Source organism: Electrophorus electricus, chromosome 14 (genome assembly GCF_013358815.1).
Source record: "Electrophorus electricus isolate fEleEle1 chromosome 14, fEleEle1.pri, whole genome shotgun sequence".
In the NCBI taxonomy this organism is placed as follows: Eukaryota; Metazoa; Chordata; class Actinopteri; order Gymnotiformes; family Gymnotidae; genus Electrophorus; species Electrophorus electricus.
In genome coordinates this window covers 12,276,813-12,291,389 of record NC_049548.1, presented here as the reverse complement: position 1 = coordinate 12,291,389, position 14,577 = coordinate 12,276,813, and the positions used below count along the sequence as shown (strand labels likewise).

Genomic DNA, 14,577 nt, shown 5'->3' with positions numbered 1-14,577 from the left:
ACTCGTAGAAAATTTTTTTTTTTTAAAAAGAAAAAAAAACAAAGAAAAGAAAGGGACAAACACTGATTTAAGAAAGCCCAGGGCTACAGCTGGAGAGCTGGGAAGGAGGGGAAAAAATGGGGAAAACGAAACAAATCTTCACTGCTTGCCAGCAACACCGTTAAAAGGCCCTCGACTTTGTACAGGTACCATTCAACTTTATTTTTAACTTGGTTCACTTGTGGTGGGTAGGCTAAGGGTATTAGAGCAAGTGTCCATGCTCTGGATCTGAAGCTCTGACATTCTCTTTACTACACGCCATCCGCCTCAAAAAGCCATCCTGCTGTCAAATTAGCCTCAGTTGCCCCCCTGCTGTTTAAGTGCATAACAGCATATACTACAATGACCATGAAAACAAGACCATTTTGTTAGACTGATCACATTCAGAGTAACAGGTTTGGGGGCGGGGGAGAAAAAGAGAGAGGAAAAAAAAAAAAAAAAAAAAAAAAAAAAAAGTGTCATGAAACATTCTGAGCAAAAAAAAATTAACACACCTCCTTCACTTAGTCCAAAAGCAAATCCAGACATCTCTAAGCAATAGCTCGATAAGCAAACAAAAAACTGAAAAACAAACAAAAAAACAAACCTTCCTCAGTAATTAATCTAGAGAGAACTCTTGCTTATATAAGTGACCTCAAAAAGAAGGGTTTTGAGATGCCAATTAGAATCTGAAGAGGACATTTAAAGGAAGGTTTCAATCTAAAAGCAGATGAAACACTGAGCAACGCAACCTGTGCAAAGCAGTGGACTTGCAATTAAACTCCCAGTCCACTCAAACTAACAAAAACCTAAAACTAATCAATAGCCTCTTCAAAAACCCAAGTTCCTCTGTGGTCAGAGAAAGGTAATCATGTAATATTGGGTTATCAATTCATCAATTCCTCTCGTGTGGCAATTCAGAATTGTAAGTTTTGGGGAGAATGCTGGTGTACAATAGGCCTTGCACTTTCCAGGGAGATCGCTCATTCATATATATATACACATATATATAAAAAAAATTTCTCCTCCCCCTCAAACTGAAAATTTTGCAGGAGCTCAAATCTGGCTCAAGGTGACCATTAAATATTAGTATCAGTTTTGACTCTTTCCATTCACATGGATAAATTAAACTGAAAAGCGCTTATTTACAGAGCACAGAACATAGTCAACGTTAGACACGTTTCAGTAAAACCTGTCATATTGGGGCATCTCACCTTTCACCAACTATAGTTTAAATACCCATTTGCAGATAGAAACCAATGTTTAAAGCTTATGACAATACTTTCAAACTTCACATTCTTCACATCCAGCATTGACCTTCAGACTGACAGACGGCTGGACTGAGGAGAGTTGTGTGTGTGTGTGTGTGTGTGTGTGTGTGTGTGTGTGTGTGTGTGTGTGTAGTCACACAAGTCCTCTCCTGCTTATGTGAACGTCGCATGGAGAAATTTACTGTACAGAAGCCTCACTCATGAAACTAAACTTTAAAGGCAGCCATTTCTAAAGTTCAACTCGATGACATACCATTGTAGTAAATAGAGCTTGCTTGAAAAGGCTACATAGGAATTGCCCAACAGATTAAAGGGAAAAACAAAACAAAAAAAAAACAACAAAAAAAAAACCTTTCACGCATGAGACCCAAGGTTCGTTTCCTCTCTGAATCACCACGACAACGGCCCATGCTGAGTGGCAATACTGTCTGTTCCCTCAGGGTTAAAGGGCTCACGACAGCGCCTCTCCTCCAATCAGCTTCAGTTGTTCTCCTCATCACTGTCATCAGGGCTGATGGCTGGACTGTATGTTGGAGAGGTGGGGCTGTAGCCAGGGGAGGTGGGGCTGTAGGTGGAGCCCTTGGGGCTAGTGGGAGAGTAGGTAGGGGAGGTGGGGGAGTATTTGGGTGATGTTGGGGAGTAGGTAGGGGAGGTGGGGGAGTATTTGGGGCTGGTTGGGGTGTAAGTGGGAGATGTTGGAGAATAGGTGGGAGATGTAGGGCTGTACTTGGGTGTAGTGGGCGAGTACGTTGGAGACGTCGGACTGTATTTGGGAGAAGTGGGTGAGTATTTGGGCGACGTGGGTGAGTATTTGGGCGAGGTGGGGGTATACTCGGGAGAGCTGGGGCTGTAAGACGGAGAGGTGGGGGTATATTTTGGAGAGGTGGGGGAATAAGATGGAGAACTCGGGCTGTAAGAGGGAGAGCTCGGGGTGTAGGTGGGGGACTGGGGGGTGTAGCGCGGGCTGGATGGAGAGTAGGATGGAGAAGTGGGCGAGTACGAGGGGGACGTCGGAGAGTAGTTGGGGCTGGTGGGGGTGTAGTTTGGGGATGTGGGCGAGTACGAGGGAGAGGTGGGGCTGTAAGATGGAGAGGTTGGGGAGTAGCTGGGAGACGTGGGGGTGTAGTTGGGAGACGTCGGGCTGTAGCTCGGCGACGTGGGGGAGTACGAGGGCGACGTCGGGGAGTACGAGGGCGACGTGGGGGAGTACGAGGGCGACGTCGGCGAATACGAGGGCGACGTCGGCGAATACGAGGGCGACGTGGGCGAGTAGCTTGGTGACGTGGGCGAGTAGCTTGGTGACGTCGGAGAATACGAAGGTGACGTCGGAGAATACGAAGGTGACGTCGGAGAATACGAAGGTGACGTCGGGGAATAGGAGGGGGATGTTGGAGAGTAGCTCGGGGAGGTCGGGGAGTAGGAGGGAGACGTCGGAGAGTAGGAGGGAGAGGTGGGAGAATAAGATGGGGATGTGGGGCTGTAGTTGGGGCTCGTCGGGGAGTACGAAGGAGAGGTTGGAGAATAGGAGGGCGACGTCGGGGAGTAGCCAGGGCTCTGGGGTGTGTAGCCTCCAGGGGAGCGCGGCTCATATGCTGGTGAAGTAGGGGAGTAATTTGGAGACATGGCTCCACCTGCAGGACAGGAAGTGAAGGTGCAAGATGAGCAAACAAGTTATTTTAACACACTTCGCGCTAATTTTATTGCAATAGTATTTTGTCATTTTTCTTAAATTAAAAGGCCAATACTGAAAAAGATATGGATGATGAAAAGGGGGAGAGACTCACCAGGAGAAGGAATATAAGGGCTGGCCGGCCCTGGGGAGCCAGGAGAACCGGGTGTAGGAGACCACGCTGGGGAGTAGCCCGGAGAGAAGCCACTGGCATCGGATGCAGCACTGGGAGAGAAGCCTGCAGCTCCTGGGGTCATCCCACTCACTGAGAGAGATTCATATACATTTAAACTGACTGCATAAACATTTTTAATCATCCGTTGTGTGTAAGAGAACAAGAGAGCAAGACGAGACTCCTTCAGTGAGTCGGAATATGGTTTGCTGCGGGTGAGGACACGGAATGCAGCAAGTCACAACACGGAGCTTAAAAACATTCTTTCCAAATATCAACATTATTCATCATCAATCGTGATGGGCTGTGCATTAAACCAAGAGCACGCACTCACCTATGCTGGGCGACCAGGCACCGTAAGCTGGCGTGGCGCCCGTGTTCCAGGGAGTCATGGCAGGAGACATGCCACTCATGGGGCTGGGGGCGGAGCCAAAGAACATTCCTGTTGCTGTAGGGGAGAAGAAAAAGCATGTAGGTTTCAAAAAGTCCAACCAAAAGTTTAAAAAAAACCGACCGAATAAATGAACCAAGTGCGACTCACGCCCAGCGACGCTGATGCCCGGGATGTTGGTGGGGATCTCCATGCCATATTTGCACTTCTCAGCATCCAACAGCAGGTCAAAGCAGCCCGTGCCCGCGGGAGCCAGCTGGCCCAGCATGATGTTCTCAGACACGCCCTTCATAGGATCACACTCCCCATGGGAGGACGACTCCATCAGCACATCCACCTGCGCACATGCAGCACGCACCATCACATCGGCCCCAAATACAACCCAACAAATGTGGAATGGCAAATTACAGCTAATTAACAGGTATTTCTTGCATTTCAATCATAAATATTCAAGAGCTATTCATAGGAAACAATCCTCCTTAACCTGGGATTACTGAATTTAAATACTTAGTTTCAAGTCACTCATTCTCACCGTCTCTTCAAACGAGCACTTCATGAGCGGCCCCGTGTCCTGCCTGTTGATTCCGTGACGGGTGATGGCCATCAGGTGACCCCTGCAGGTCATGGTGTCACAGAGCAGGGCAAGGTGGCGGTAGTTGACGTAGGAGCCGTCGAAGGAAATGACATGGTACAGCTCCCTCTCTAGAGCCTTCCGCACGGCCTCAATGCCAAGGACCTGCGGGCCAACAGCAGACACGAGACGTGAGAAATGGGAAACGGGAGACCTGCCCTAGCCACCAGCTAGCTTCCAACATCCTGGGACAAACCCCACACTTCTGGCAAGCTTTCAAAATATGGCCAAAGAATTCTCTCGTGTCTCACGGTAAAGATCTCCACAATGTCGTTGGAGGTGGTCCGGACGGGATCCACGTCTTTCTCGCTAAGGACCCTCATGAGACTGACGCCGTCCGTCTCCAAAATCCACTCCTGCAGAGCCTTGAACTCGCCGTCCTCTGTGATGATGATCTTTTTCTTGTTGTCCGTCTGAGGGAGATGCATGTAAACCTGAAAGGGAAGACAAAGTCAGCGCAAGGAAAACAGACACCACTGCCATCCGAGTCCCTTGCGGAGTAGGGGCATGCGGCCTTCAGAGGGCTTGCCTTGCTGATCTGTTCGATGCCTTGCAGGGTCATATCGGTCAGCATGTTGGACTCGATGCACCGCAGAAAAACATCATCGTCCATCTTGTCTACCACTTCCTCATCCTGGCCAAGGGAACAAAACAGATTGAACTCTGGTCAGACAGCTGCTGAGTACAATAACTACAGGCAGGGGAGCGGGGCAACAGAGAGCCATTTGCCTGGTTTGAAAAAAGCGAGCCTCACTCCAGGGGAAAAAACTCACCTCCTGAAACTTGTTCTCGTCGCTGTTCATTATGCGGATACGCAGAACCAGTTTCTCGGCGTTGTCGTCATTGAATATGCAGTTCAGATCGTCCCCAAAACCTGGCAGAGAGAAAAAGCGAGAAGCAACCTTTACCTATCACAAACGAAAAGAGGTTTCGCAGAAAACAGGAATATTCATATTCGAGTTCAGCCATACGATCACAGCTCACCTGCATTGATCTTTTCAGCGATCTGCTCCATGGTGAGCTTGCGGTCTGTCATGTGTTTGCGATCCAGCTCAATACGGAGCAGCCAGGGGGAGATGCGGGTCACATCGAAGTCAGGCATCTCGTAGTAGACGTTAACCCACTCCTGGTCCTCTGCCACCACCGTGTTCTGCGGGTTGGGGTCATAGTAGATGGCCGTGTTGGCCGTGACCTTGCGCAGCGTGGTGTGCTCCAGGCGACACAGGATGTCCTTGGCCCGCTCTGCGTCTCGGGCCGCCTGGCCCAGCAGGAACACAGTGAGCGATGGGGTCTTGGGACGCTTGGAGATGTTGATGAGCTCTTTGAGTCGAGGCACACCCAGGGTGACGTTCTTGGCCGACACTCCGGCGTAGTGGAAGGTGTTCAGCGTCATCTGGGTGGCGGGCTCACCCAGAGACTGGGCAGCCAACGCCCCCACCATCTCCCCCGGGTGAACCTAACACGTGCAGTAGAAGGCCACGCAAATGTGAATCCCAGACCATCCTCCAACTAATTCTCCTGTTCAACAGGCAATGCTTTACATCTTGCAAGTGTTTCGCGTACTCACAACAGACTGATTGAACTTGGTCTCAATCTCCCCCAGCAGCCAATCAAAGGCCTCCGTACTGAGCCTGAACTCTTCCGTCATACGGCGGGAGCAGAGGGTGGAGCGCAGGTGGATGTTGAAGAGCAGGGTGGCATTCTCCTGGGCCTGCTTGCTCAAAGGGTCATCGCCGTTTACGATCACCAGCTTCTTGCTTAGCTCATGAACGCCTGCACACGACGGGGATTAGAGGGGATGAAGGGGTTAAATGTTCAATGATGAAATGTACACAAGAGACACTGTTTTCAAGCACCATTGCTTGGCTTCTGTTCCCCCCCCCCGGCTAAATCCAGCTCATAGGATATTTAATCCACACTGGGGGGGGGGCGCGCACTCAAAGAATTTCTAATCTTTAAGAACTCAAGACGGGTGAGAACTTTTTTAAAAACATTGTATGAAGTCCTGCCCATGTGAACTGTGAGGATCTATGTCACTCCCCAACTCTCAGCACACTTTATACAGCAGTTTAAGGCCAAAAATAAGTGGGTGTGTGTGTGTGTGTGTCTGCCAAATTACACACCCTCCACCACTCTTAAAGGATTGAGATCAGTTGGAGTTCGTGGGTTGATTCTGAAAATCTTCTGCGCATTCCAGATCATTCTGGCCAGGTTGCATGGCAGCACCACCTGCAGAAGAGGGAAAAAAAAAATTCGGGACAGACAAAAGATCAATATGTGGGTGGGGGGGGGGGAGACTTTACTGCCAAGTTAAACCATCCTATTACCTAATGGTTTTCTCACTTAAATGCATAGCACATGATTACACACCTGAAGGTTTTGGAGTATACCGCTCCATTACTGCACAACACAATGAACTCAACACAAAAATCACATTTTGGGCTTGTTAAAAAAAACAAAAAACCTAAAGGTCTGCGCATAGTCATCAACCTTGCTGTCTCCAGTAGGGAAAATGGCCCTTAGAATCTCTCGGTCTTCTCTCATCTTCTCAAACTCCCTCTCCAGGGAACTCTGCACGTGTGCGTTGGTCAACACGTCCTTCAACACGTCCTCCTGCAGGGTGCGCCGGAGAGCTCGCTCGTTGGTGTAGTCAAACTTAAACCTTGCGGATCAAAGTAAAGAGGATGTCAGACAGGAAGTGATGCCCTGAGGAAAAACAAAAACAAAAAGAATGCTGCAACTGCTTGCGCGGCGCACCACCTCGAGGACTCACTTCTTCTCGAAGGCTTTGTTGGAGGGCTTGAGAGTGGCCATGTTCTGGAACTCCACGGCTTCTCCCGCCAGCCCGTCCTCACCATAGCGCAGCTGCACCACCTGGTTGATGGAGTTTCTCACTGTGGCATCATACTTCACCATGATCGACTCCATAGATTTGATCAGACGACGCTGGATGTAACCTGAGAGGGGAAAGATTCAGGGACATTTGGAAATGTCTCCCTAGAAAGTACAGCAGCTATATACAGAATCAAGACAGGTAGGCCACAGGACGATTAAAACCAACTGAGTTTTCATCTGCTCTAAATATGATTGTTACAACGCAATGCTGTTACTATGGATACGCTATAACGCAACTGGCGAGAGAAATGACACCTTGATTTTGTGTTGTAATACAACCTTTATAACAGCCATGGTCCTGTTCCCTCACCTGTCTCGGCTGTTTTGACAGCCGTATCGATCAGACCCTCTCTTCCTCCCATAGCATGGAAGAAGAACTCCGTGGGCGTGAGTCCAGCCAGGTAGGAGTTCTCAACAAAGCCTCTGCTCTCAGGACCGTAGTCGTCTTTGATGAAGTGTGGAAGGGTGCGGTGCTTGAAGCCGAAGGGGATTCGCTTGCCCTCCACGTTCTGCTGGCCCACCACAGCGATAACCTACAGGCAGGACACACAAGAGCTGTATATAACAGCTTCCAAACGGCTTCAAGCCAACAAACACGGCTGATGTGAACACATGCTCACACGAACACACCTGTGAAATGTTAATTTTGGAACCCTTGGATCCAGCCACCACCATGGACTTGAAGTTGTTGTACTCGGACAGTGACTTCTGAGCGGAGGATCCGGTCTTGTCTCGAGCGTCATTCAAAATGCGGTTGACCTGGTTCTCAAAGGTCTGTCTCAGGGTGTTTCCAGGTGTGGGCTCCAGCTCGTTATTGTGGGCTTTCTCGATGACCTGCGTGGGTGTGGGATTGAGGACATCACACATACAAATCTCAGGGCGGACTGCAAGTATTTTAGGTATTTGTTGGGAACTTTGCCATTTTTAGTTAACAGATAAATACATCAGCATATGTACCAGTTAAACACACCCTAGCAATGTAAACATTTATGGAGACTCACCTCTATCACATCCTGCTTGGCTTTCTTAATAGTGTTCTGAATGTCAAGATATGTCTTTGCATCCGCAATAGAGTCACCGATGCCGATGGAATGACCTGTGACGGAGAGAGCATGAGGCACGACAAGGTACAGCGCATGGGACAGGCTGAACTAAACCAGCATCCTTCACCATCTCACCCTCAATGAGCAGCCAGTTGTTGACCACAGTCTGGATGTTGGAGTAGAACAGGCGCGTGACGTCATGGCCCATCTCCAGGTAGGAGATGTGGACGAGAGAACCGGCAGAGGTGCCCAGAGACTTCTTGCACAGGATCCCCATGATCAACTCGCCGTTCTCCACAATGACCTGCAGTGGCAGGGAACAGCAGCAAATGCACTCGAGTGAAGTTAATTGATACCGCATTATGAAAAGAATTAGTTTTTAAACTGTATGCATTTCAAGTACACTCAGCCACGACTTACAGGGAATGACGTGACTGGTATAAAGAGCTGAGAGAGACGCATTATGAGAGAGACACGCTGGCGCATTATGCTGTACCAGGGCCGTCACTCGTCACACTCATGTGGCAGTACCTTGGTGTCGCCAGGGGAGATGTGCTTGTAGGGGCCGCTGTCCTCGTCGTCTGGGTGGGTGCTGTGTGTGCGTATGACGTTGATGTGGCCTGGGATGATCAGGCTGAAAATCTGCTTGCCGGTCCACAGGGGGCGTGGTTTCAGGATGGCGGGCTGTGGCACTTTGCCGTCCCAGGTGGAGAGGAACATCAGCAGGTTCATCACCTCCCCCTGATAAAAGCCCACAGGACGCCAGAGATATTACAGCACACATACAGCAATGCATTTCACTACCACTATCACCACTTATTATTATTATTATTATTAATAATAACAATAATAATAACAATATTATTATTATTACTACTACTACTACTACTACTACTACTACTACTACTACTACTACTATCTTCTTCAAGACCATCTGTTCTTTGTGAACAGCTAGGTGTGCAAATTAGCTAGGTGTGTAGTACGCACCCTCTCTAGAAAGACGTCTCTCTTGGTGAACTTGCGCACTGCAGTGAGAGTGTCCTGCACGATTCCCATGACGGGTCTGTTGGACTGGGGTGTGACGATCATGCGTGGCACCATGGCCAGCTCCTGGATCTCCGCGCGCGTCTCCAGCGACTGTGGCAGGTGCAGGTTCATCTCATCCCCGTCAAAGTCAGCGTTGTAAGGGGTCGTTACACTGGGGAGGACAAGACATCAATCAAGGGACTCGCAGACAGGCAGACATCACACAGAGTGGCTTGAAACATCATCTAAAGCCAAAGGCACTTGTAGCGTACCTGAGGTTGAGTCGGAATGTAGACCAGGGCAAGATTCGAACCCTGTGACCCATCATAGACATTTTGTGCAGGGTGGGCTGTCTGTTAAAGATGATGATGTCACCATCGCACATGTGCCGTTCCACCTGATGAGCGATAAGGAGGAATACAGACAAGCTGCTCTGATGCAAAGCCACTTAAGGGCCTCAAACGTAAAACAGCGACGCCATAGAATAATGGACAGATAATCATTCCGTTTTACCTTGTATCCGATCTGAAGGTGAAGATCGCTCGGTTTGGGGTGAAATCGGAGGTCGATTCGGTCTCCGTTGTCACGGATGATATATTTGGCTCCTGGATACTGACTGTTGCCTCTCCTCACAAGCTCCTGGAGCCTGCAAAGAGCAACAGGTATTTCTAAAATATTACGGCACCAACTTCAGTCACTTTAGTCACTACAGACTCAAACTATGTTTATCTTTCTACAAATTTGTCTTATAGACATTTGTTGAAAGCAATGAAAAGATAAAAAGTAAATAAAAAAAATTAAAGATAACATTAAAATAGGCCAAACCATAAAAACTTAAGGAAATGATTCTGGGTTACCTGTCGATGTTAAAGGGAGTGACGATCTCTGGGAAGGTCATGTTGGCAGCGATGGAGCGAGGGACGCCCACCTGGTCGATCTGGAGGTTGGGGTCAGGCGTGATGACCGTTCGAGCAGAGAAGTCCACACGCTTGCCCATCAGGTTGCCTCGCACTCGACCCTCTTTGCCCTTCAACCTCTGCTTGATGGATTTCAGCGGGCGGCCCGATTTCTGCATCGCCTGAAATTTCATGATTTGAGCAAACCCTCCAAGTTATGATTGTGTAAAGAACTAAAGCCATAAAAGCCATCCTGCATGCCCTACAAAATATGTTACTTATGTCACTTTTTTCAAACCCAATTTGTAAAGATATAAAAATTTAGAGGAAGTTATTATTTTTTAAAATTTGTGTTGACTTGAAAAAAGGTTCAAATACCTTATTCCATTACAGTTCTTTTTAGATTTTAAAAATCACTCTCACTGCTGGGCCCAGGATATCTGAATGAAAACAGAAGCAGAGTGTCTAACCCTAGGTAAGCCCGGCAGCTCGTTGTCCACCATGGTGGCCACGTGGAACTGCAGGAGCTTGACGTCTTCCGCTATAACGTGGGCAGCAGCTCCGCTCTGCTCGTTCCGCCGTAGCTGGTTGTTAATTTTCACAATGTCAGCTAGCTTGTGTGTCAGGTCATCCTGAGGGGTGGACGGGAACATTTCAAATCAATAAAAACAAACAAACAAACAAACAAACAAAAAAACCTCCACAAGTTGCTTTTGCCTTGTTAAGCTCACCAACCAGTTTGCAGATGAAACTAATGAGTACAACCGAAAAACTTTCACGGATTCAGAATACGCCCTCACCTGGTTTCTAGCAGACCCTTGCATGACGACCGCAGGTCTGACAGCCAGGGGCGGCACGGGCAGCACGGTGACGATCATCCACTCTGGCCGCGCGTATTTGGGGTCCATGCCCAGGATGACGTCCTCCTCGTCCGCGATGCGCTTGAAAATCTCGTGCACTCTCTCGGGGCTGAGCAGGATCTTCTTCTCCTGAGAGTCCTCATTCACGTGCTTCCATTCCGCATACAACTCCAGACCCACGCGCCTGATCCGAGGCTGGTACCTGCCACAGCCACCGTGACCCTGCCAGGGTGAGGGGAGGGAAACCGGTCTTTAGCACAAGCTCAATTTGTAAGCAAAAGCTCTTCCAACCAGTGAGGATTGTGTACATTTATTTAGAGCAGTACCTTCTCCTTGGTTATGTCCTCGTCATTTTCCTGCTGCTCTACTCCAAACTTGTTGTCCATCTCCTCCCCGCCCTCACAAATATTTTTTCCTTTACACAAGTCATACACGTGTGTCAGGCGCTTTCTCGGCTGGCCTTTCGACTTGGCGAGAATATCTTTGATCTTTGGGTTATTCTGGAAAGAGTATATGAAGACGTTAGAACATTCAGCACACAGAAAAACACTGCGAAAGACTAAAGGTACATTACACTATAATTTATAACATGGCTAACTGAGAAAATGGCTAGAAACAGCCTACACTGCAGTGCCTGGTTATACTTACCGAGTCAACCAGCAGTTTGGAACAAAAGAAACACACACATCGGAGGACTTTCATGATTTTTGTGAGGAAGCCGACATGGAAGACTGGTTTTGCCAACTCAATGTGTCCAAAGTGGCCTGGGCACTCAGTCATGTTACCTGTGTGATCACATGCAGTCACAAATTAGTGTGCAAAAACACCATTTCAGTTGTTTCAAGAACCTGATATATAATAGAGTAGTGCAAAACCAGAATTAGAATTTTTAAATGTGAACTCAAAACAGATTATGAAGCACCTGCACATGTCTGGCATCTTCCCGTCCGCTCTATGACACCCTGTCGGGGGTCCATGAGACCACCCAGTTTTGGGCGACCCCCCTCTGTGGTCTCAGGGTACTTGATGCCCCCTTCTGTAACTGACATCCGTTTCTGCCAAGAGATTATGCAATATAGAAAGCTGTTCTGTTTTGAAGCAAATCAAATTGAGTAAAAGAACTGTTTTTAAATAAGTAAACAAATTAAAACATTTAATCAGATCTTCAGAAAGTAGTTAAGATAGCGACTTTGTCACTATGTAAAGTTACAAACGGTTAGTCGTATCATTTATCAGATTTCTAAGTGCTCCACAGGGGAGGGGGGGGGGGGGGAGAAATAATTCCACAAAGCGGGATTTCCCAGTTTAGTCAGATAACCTAAACCCAAAGTCACGACTGTCCAATAGAAGAGTTGAGGCAAATTCCTATTTGAAAGTTCAACTTGATCTTAAATGTATCTGCTTAAACTGAAAAATCCTGCTTTGTGGTATACTCCACGGCCCCAAGTCTAATACACGAATCGAAAGAAACATCAAGAGTATTTGAATATACCTTTTACTGCAAAGAGAAATCTTTACAAAAACAAAAATTGCCACATTAAATTGGAATGTTGTTTCCTTCATGCCATACAATTCTATATCACTTAACCTGCGATGATTGATTAACGTTAAATACCTAGGTCAAGTGCCAGGGCAAGTTCTCAAATATTGCTGCAATAATATACCATAAATAAAATTAAAAACACCACCATCCGGGGAAAAAAAAATGCAGTAAAAGGCAGACGTAGGTCTTTAAGCATTACCATAAAAAGGAGCATGCGTATGATTTTTCATTTGTTACATTTTATTGTCAAAAATATGAGAAGAGAAAGACATAGTCGGAGGACTTGTGGAGCAACTTTGGGTTTACTAGGCAAGTATGCTTACATGCGTAAGAAAACAAGGCAATCCGTCAAATAAAAGGGGTTTTACCTATGAAAGTTACTGTTTATTCTTTCAGATAAACACAAAGAAAGAAGTATTATTGATATCGCTAATTATTTTTAAACCACCTTCATAAAACGTGCGCTTACTGTTCCGTAGAACGTGTTGGCTAATAAGCTAAGCTAACTAAGATAGCTACAAGTCTGGCGCACGGACAACAACATTATTTGTCATAACTGATCAGATGCAAATAAGGCGAAGGCCAGATCAATATGCTACTGTCCAAAGAATTAAGAGAATACCCTTCCCAAAGCCAAGACCTACAAGCTCATCTGGGCTGATGATGCCGAACTGAACTCTCTTGATGAGGCGCAATGGGCATGCGCTGTCGCTGGAAGGCGGTCCGTGCATCCTGTCTATTCAAAGAGACGCGTCCTCCCTCGGCACGCCGCTTTGAAAGAGGGAACAGCTCTGAAACGCCACCAAGACTCTCTCCTGGCACCCAAAGGTGACCGGAACTTGTCCGATGGCGGTTTCCAAGTGACCAACGTTTCTTACTACCCAATGCGCCTATTTATTGAAGTATTTAAACTAACTGCTCGAACTATCTGCTAGACCCTTCCCTTCCCTCGATCTAAGCTCCTGTGCGCTCTAAGCGCATCTGAAAGAAATCTGCTCTCACACGTCTTTATATAGACTGCAAACACCACTACAGGTTTACACACTCGAAATGGCAGGGGCAAAACAGTCAGAAGGCGGGTTATGACTCGATGTTTCTTACCGTTTATTGGACATGCGAACATCGCTAATGAATAATTCATATATAAAGACGCACAGCCAATAGCGTTGCACGTTTTTGTGGCCCACGAATCTTAAGAAGAGAAAGGCGGGAAATTACAAAATCCAACCACCGATTGGTTTACGCCGACAATAGGCGTGATTATGAAAGTTCCAATCCTCAGATATTCTAAATATTCAACATTGTGAAGGACGATTTGTCAAAATCCTCATAAATATGTATAAAATGTTAGCAACTGGCCAATCCCAATAAAGAAGAGTAGGCGATAGAACGACATTCGTATTGTCCGCCTCTTTTACGAACTCTACCGATGTTTGCCGATGGATATTTTCCCCCCCTAAGCAAAAGTAAAAAAAACTGTACTGTTCCGTCCGTCTCGCTCTGGATCAGCTACGAGTCTTGGAAAAGAAGCTCGCGCGAAAGGCCTACTTCAATCCTTGATTATTCACGAATATATACATATATTTTAAAGTTATTACAGTATGCAGTTTAATTAATTGTAACAATGCTATTTAGCTCACTTGCAAATATTTACCATATTTACAGTATTTCCTCATTTTGTTTATATTTTATGGAAAAATGCATACATCCTCGGACTCGAGTAAAAGCAATGAGCGGACAGCTGACACTGATTTCGGTATGCCAAGTTGGAAAGCTCCCAGAAAGCCTGGAGCTTTGTACCAACTGTATTTTTATTGTTTCTACAACCAAAGCCTTGGATTTATTATGTTTAGCATGTTTGTAGTGTTTTTTAAAAAGAAATATAAATGTACTGTAAAATTTGCTCGGTATATTTGAAATTTACGTTGTAGGCCACCTTTTCAATCTCGAGAAGTTAACGTTAGAATAACATGTTAGCTAATTAGCGTGAATAAGAGGTAAATAATGGATAAAAATGTTCTCTTATTTTGAAACATACGTGTGATAAGGAGCGTAAAACTAAAAAAGTTACTTTTTAATGTATTCCAGTAACACTTTTCCAAAGTGTTGCGTCGTAAGTACCAAAGAATTGGTGACCGGTTAGCTAACCTGGCCTAGCTTTA

The 14,577-nt window shown here is 46.7% G+C and overlaps 1 protein-coding gene across 2 annotated transcripts; it reads right to left on the bottom strand.

The window, feature by feature from the left end:
* Window positions 1-1,671: 1,671 nt before the first annotated feature.
* On the bottom strand, window positions 1,672-13,380 carry polr2a (RNA polymerase II subunit A). Of its 2 annotated transcripts, none has more exons than XM_027020913.2 (28): window positions 13,060-13,380; window positions 11,795-11,927; window positions 11,521-11,657; window positions 11,199-11,372; window positions 10,813-11,094; window positions 10,483-10,644; window positions 9,974-10,194; window positions 9,630-9,762; window positions 9,389-9,513; window positions 9,078-9,288; window positions 8,622-8,831; window positions 8,226-8,394; window positions 8,049-8,143; window positions 7,678-7,881; window positions 7,358-7,580; window positions 6,926-7,109; window positions 6,643-6,814; window positions 6,276-6,381; window positions 5,720-5,925; window positions 5,137-5,608; window positions 4,926-5,026; window positions 4,682-4,786; window positions 4,404-4,586; window positions 4,054-4,257; window positions 3,672-3,858; window positions 3,465-3,578; window positions 3,074-3,223; window positions 1,672-2,920 (listed from the first exon to the last, which is right to left on the bottom strand). In XM_027020913.2, exons 1-28 carry the CDS (start codon window positions 13,144-13,146, stop codon window positions 1,770-1,772), a joined length of 5,901 nt encoding a protein of 1,966 aa, XP_026876714.1. In that variant the 5' UTR covers window positions 13,147-13,380; the 3' UTR covers window positions 1,672-1,769. The 2 variants fall into 2 exon arrangements, with proteins under 2 accessions (XP_026876714.1, XP_026876715.1); XM_027020914.2 differs by lacking the exon at window positions 13,060-13,380 and adding an exon at window positions 12,784-12,796.
* Between the last annotated feature and the right edge of the window lie 1,197 nt (window positions 13,381-14,577).